A 5,274-nucleotide genomic window follows, 5' to 3' on the forward strand; every position below is an offset into this window, starting at 1 on the left:
AGGGAAGGCCACGTGCTGCGCGCCCAGGGGCCAGGGCCCAGAGGCCAAAGGGGTGGGCGCACGGCTGTGGGGCGCGGGCCACCTCGGGGAGGTGGAGCCCTGGCCTCTGGAGCTTGCGAGCAGGCCCATTGTCCTCTGGGCCATGCCTGTTGCTGTTGGAGGTTTACAGTGGAAGGCCCTGCCTTTCCCCCAGGATCCCCACCCGGTGGCTGTGCCCTGTTAGACCGAACCCGTCGTGCAGCGTGTGTGTCTCCTGCCTGATGTATGGGTGGTCCTCTCAGTTCTGTGGAAGCGAGAGGACAGGCACAGAGTGTGTGAGGGAGGAGCAGGGACAAGGCACAGTCCCTCGCGAGCACTGGCACGGACGCACGTCCCTGTATTTTCGCTCTCGGGATCTTTTGACAAAGACGTGTGGCCTTCACCCCGCACCCCCTGCTCTCTGAGCCCTCCTGCCGAGCCCAGGCCGAGGCCGCTTCTGGCTTCATGAGCACAGGGTCAGTGGTTTGGACACGAGAGCTGTAGGTGGTGTGTGACACCCAGGTATGTTCTCCCAGCCAGGCCGTGGGTTAGGCCTGCACGGCGAGGCCCGGACGCGGGAGCTGTCCTTGACGTCTGCCTCTGCCGGGTTTATCTCAGTGAGACCTGTGCCCCCCGCACACCCCACCCCACAGCCAAGGGTGGGGGCCCTCGCTGCCTGTGCAGGAATCCCACCGGGACCTATCGTGCAGCTGCTGCAGTCTGAGACAAAATGTGAAAATGTAGAACAAACGAGTTTGATGCCTGATTTCCTTAATTGAGAGGCATATTTTAATCAGGTTAAATCTTCGTTTATATGTGTGTCTGTCGCAGCGTATTAAGCTGTTAAAGGACGTCTCCTACTCGTCATCCTATGAAATCCCTGTCACCGCGTTTCCAAATGTATGGAAGGAGTTCCAGTCTGTGCAGAAAACATGAAATAATTGCTGTTGCTGCTCCCCCTGGTGGTGGGATGCAGCACAGGCCTCTTGGGGGGAGCTGCACCTGCCGCCTCTGGGGACCAGGGACTGAGCTCTCCTCACACCTGGGAGACCTGTGGGTGTCACTTGTCGGTAACTCACAGGCCCCGGGAACTGTCTGCGGTAAGGTGGGGGCCGCATCGAGTATTAGGATAGAGACCAGATGGGGCTGAGCCACAGAGCAGCAGTTGGCATCATGAGCTGAGGCAGCTGAGCGTTGGGGGAAAGCAGATAGTGGAGAGCAGGCAGGCGGGGCCGCCGAGAAGCAGCAGAGTCTTCCTGCAGACACTTGTGTGTGAGACTGGAACATGTCGTTTTGCATCTCTCTGTGTTTTATGCCGGCACGCGTGGGGTGTGTGTGTGTGTGTGTGTGTGTGTGTGTGTGTGTGATTGCACAGATCCATCCCTTATTCCTGTTTTATGTCTCCTTCTTGGGTGTGAAAGTGCTCTTTCATGAGATGCCACTGGTCACATTTGGGGCTATTTCATTGTCTTTCCTTTTTTGAAATCCTTCCTGGGGAAATTAAGGCGACAGCAACCTTATGTTCATGCCCAAAACATTTTCGGGAATTGTTCCCAGTCCTGGAGTGTTCTGAAGTCTGGTTGGAAACCGCCATCCTGGAAAAGAGGCCTTTCCGCCGGCAGCCTGGTTTCCGCCCCCAGTTCCCTGGGTACCCCCGGGTCTTTCCAGCCCCTCAGCCCCTCCCCCCATCAAGCAGTCTCCACCCACCTGTCATCTGTCCCCATTGATTGTCCTCCCCCCATGATTTTTCTGATACTTTCATGGGGAAAAAAATTCACAGCTTTTTTTTTTTTAACAAGCAACACTGACTTCAGTATGTGAAACAAGTAGGAGCCCAAGCGTTTTGATTGAAAGCAGCATGGTGATGGGTGCCGCAGGGCGCTGGCCTTCCCTGGGTCCCCGCTGAGCGCAGGCAGGGGACGCTGTGCACCCCCGCAGGGACTTGGCCCTCCCCTTGTGTGGAAGATGCCCCCTGCAGTTGGGCTGTGCATGACCTTAGGCCTTGGGTAGTCATTTGTAAGATGCACACAAGGCCATCCCACCACCGCCGGAAGTTGAAGATAAAATGTGGAATACCCAAGTTCAGCGGAGTCTGCGTTTTTAGTGTTTTCTCTTTTTGCTCCTAGAACACTGACTCCTTCCGAGGGTGACTTTGCCCCCCGACTCTGGGTGGGCATTTGGCAACATCTAGAGACATTTATGTTGTCAGAACTGTGGAGGAGGGGGAACTTCTAGTGGGCAGAGGGGCACACGGGGCACCCCTGCGACAGAAGGACCCAACCCTGGATGCCAGTATCCCAGGCAGAGAGACCTTTCCTGGAGGCCACAAGATGCTGGGGGTGGGTTTCGGAATGGGGTTCACGTCTGTGAAGCCCAAGATCTGTGATAGGAGGTATTCACAGCATTTCAAGATAGGAGATAGGAGGTATTCACAGCGTTTCAAGTAACTTAATGTATGTTTAGGTGTTTATATGTTTTTGTATTAAATATTACATTTTTATATTAAAATATACACCTGTATATGCTTATATGCCTAGAAAAAGTCCGAAAGGATGTACACAAAAATGCTCTTTCTGAGTGATAAGTTCATGGGTAATTTCCGTTTGCTTTGTACCATTCTGTGTTGTGATTTTTAAAAAATGGTGAGCTGACTTTATAAAGCCACTTGCTTTTCCTGGGAGCAATTTGGGGCTGGAGCGTAAGTGAAGCTGGCCTATTTCTGCCCTAGGTGGTCTGGGCCTCTCCAACACCATGTACGCGCGGCTGGGGGAGATCATCAGCCTGGATTGCTCCATCGCCGTGACGCTGGCAGCACACCAGGCCATTGGCCTCAAGGTCAGGGGTCTGGGTCTCCGCGGTGGCGAAGGGGCAGCCGGCTCAGCGTCTCGGAGGAAGGCCCGCTGTCCTGCAGCCTCACTGTCCTGCAGCCTCGCTGTACCGTGCTCAGTGCCCTTCAGTGGCCCTGTCCTTCCTTTTGAAACCTCCTCATGCCCCATCGCCTCTGACCCATCCTTCCAGGCCCAGGCCAGATGCCACTGCCTCCATGGAGCCTGCCTTCACCACGGGCTGGAGGTGACCCCACCTCTTGATCGGCTCCCTTGGGGCCTGAGCGTGTCCCCCTTGCTGTTGGCACCTGTCCTCCTACTCCGCTGCGTGGAGTCTTTCAGGGCAGGTCCAGGGGCCCACAGCTCATTCCTTGGGTGGTTCTTGTTCGGTGTAGAAACCGAGGGGGCTGAGTGCACAGCAGGCTTGGTGCCCGGGTGTGGCGCTGCCCAAGCACCAGCTGTGGCTCCAGCCCCCCCCCCCCCCCCCCCCCACCTGCCATGTTCAGTCCCTCAGTGAGTACTGCCAGCCCTGTCCCCAGGATGGATTTGTAATCTGGCCACCCCTCACTACTCCACCACGACAAGCCTAGTTGAAGCCTACCCAGCCCGCCCAACCGCGGCGTGGGCCCACACCCCCCCCCCCCCCCCGTCTCTGTCCACCCTGCCGGGAAGTGGAGGAGTTGCCAGAAAGACTGAGGCCCTTCCTGGAGCCGTGCCAGGCCACCCTGGACTGTGCGCTTGGGGGTCTCCCTGGCAGCCCAGCTCCCCAGACCCTCCAACAGCTCCCCATTTTTTACTGCGGCTGCCAGCTCTTGCGTGTTCCAGAAGGGGCTGTGTTCTGCAAGCATGTTTCACACAATTGTCTCTTGCCACCGCTGAAAGCAACCCGTGTGTGTTGCCAGGGCATCATCTTGGCCGGCAGCGAGGAGCAGAAGGCCAGGTACCTGCCCAAGCTGGCTTCCGGGGAGCACATGGCCGCCTTCTGCCTGACGGAGCCAGCCAGGTCAGCCCTGCACGTCACTCACAGCTTCAGGGTCCAGGGGCTTTTCTTTTTACTGAAGAGGGGTGGCTGGCTTCTTCCCTCCCTGAAGACTTCCCGGGAGTTGAGTCCACAGCTTTTCTCACCCATTCTCTTCATGCTCTCTTATCTCTACCTTACTTCTCTTTCCTGGTGACCTTTACAAATAAGATAACATGGCTGACAGCACCTGTAATTTCTTTGTGCTTTGCAACCCTCCTTATATACAGTAATGCATTCAGGCTTCACAGCGACTTTCAGAGTATGAAGGGCGGGTGGTATTGTGCCCACTTTACAGGCTGTGAATTGAGGTTCAGTGAGATGGGGTGATGAGCCCCGAGTCTCACAGCCGCCGTGAGGGCAAGTCCGTTATCCAGCCCCTTTCCGTCCTGCTTCCCCACCTGGGGACCTGGGTCCCCTGCGCTCGCCTCGCAGGAGCTTAGAGCCCGCGTAAGCCGGCATTTCCGTGTTTAGACCTCCCAAACATCGTCGCTGCCGCCTTCTCACCCGATGTGACAGAGCGGGGTTGGCCAAACCCACCTCGCCACCTGTTTTCATAGATGAAGTTTTACTGGAACATGCCCGTCTGTCTACAGATTGTCTGTGGCTGCAAAGCTGAATATATCTATTAGCTGGCCCTTTGTTTTCCGTGGGGCCTTGTCTCCAGCGTTACCCCTCGACCGCATATTTCTTTCGCTGCAGTGGGAGCGATGCTGCCTCCATCCGGACCAGGGCCACGTTAAGTGAAGATAAGAAACACTATGTCCTCAATGGCTCCAAGGTACAGCTGCGTGGCCTCCGTGGCCTCGTCAGGGTCTCTGTCCTGACCTTCACCACCACGCACTCTGACCACTTCCCATGCTCCAGGGATCATAAAGGGCAGGCACATCACCCCTTAACCATCATCCTCGGGTGATGCGCCTCCTTTTTTGGAAGAAGAAACGGTGGCTCAGAGAGGTTACGTGACCCACCACCATACCGTCTGCTTAGTGGCAGGGTGGGAACCAAGGTGTCCTGGCTCCTGAGCCCGCAGGCCTCCATAGTGCTGCCCACCTCCCTGAGCTGCTCTCGTGTGTCCATTCTTTTTAACTTTTTATTACACGGATTTTGAAACACAAAAGTTTAGTGTCGTGAACGTCCACCCCCATCTCCCGGCTTCAGTGCTTCCTCCGTCACGCTGCAGTCCTGGATGGCAGCCGTGACGAGCTCAGTGCATCTCTGCAGGATGGGCCTGAGAAAGTCACGGCATACGTTTAAACCTTGATCATTTCTTACCATCTGCTTAACGTTCAAACTTCCCTGATTGTCTCATACTTCTTTTTTACAAACAAGTTGCTTGAATTAAGATCCAAATAAGTTCTACATGGAGCAGTTTGTTGAGAAGTCTGTTCCCCCTCCCCCTCCCCGTTCCCT

General features: G+C 55.8%; 1 protein-coding gene across 1 annotated transcript in view; it reads left to right on the plus strand.

Annotated features, from left to right (window-relative positions):
- The window catches only part of ACAD9 (acyl-CoA dehydrogenase family member 9), a 23,528-nt gene that overhangs the window by 772 nt on the left and 17,482 nt on the right, over nt 1-5,274 (plus strand). Inside the window, exons 2-4 of the mRNA XM_007452017.1 lie at nt 2,747-2,853; nt 3,746-3,846; nt 4,564-4,642. Of these exons, the coding sequence (XP_007452079.1) occupies nt 2,747-2,853; nt 3,746-3,846; nt 4,564-4,642 (287 nt within the window). The remainder of the gene's footprint in view (nt 1-2,746; nt 2,854-3,745; nt 3,847-4,563; nt 4,643-5,274) is intronic.

The sequence above is a fragment of the Lipotes vexillifer genome, unplaced genomic scaffold, assembly GCF_000442215.2.
Source record: "Lipotes vexillifer unplaced genomic scaffold, Lipotes_vexillifer_v1.1 scaffold3041, whole genome shotgun sequence".
Taxonomy (NCBI): domain Eukaryota; kingdom Metazoa; phylum Chordata; class Mammalia; order Artiodactyla; family Lipotidae; genus Lipotes; species Lipotes vexillifer.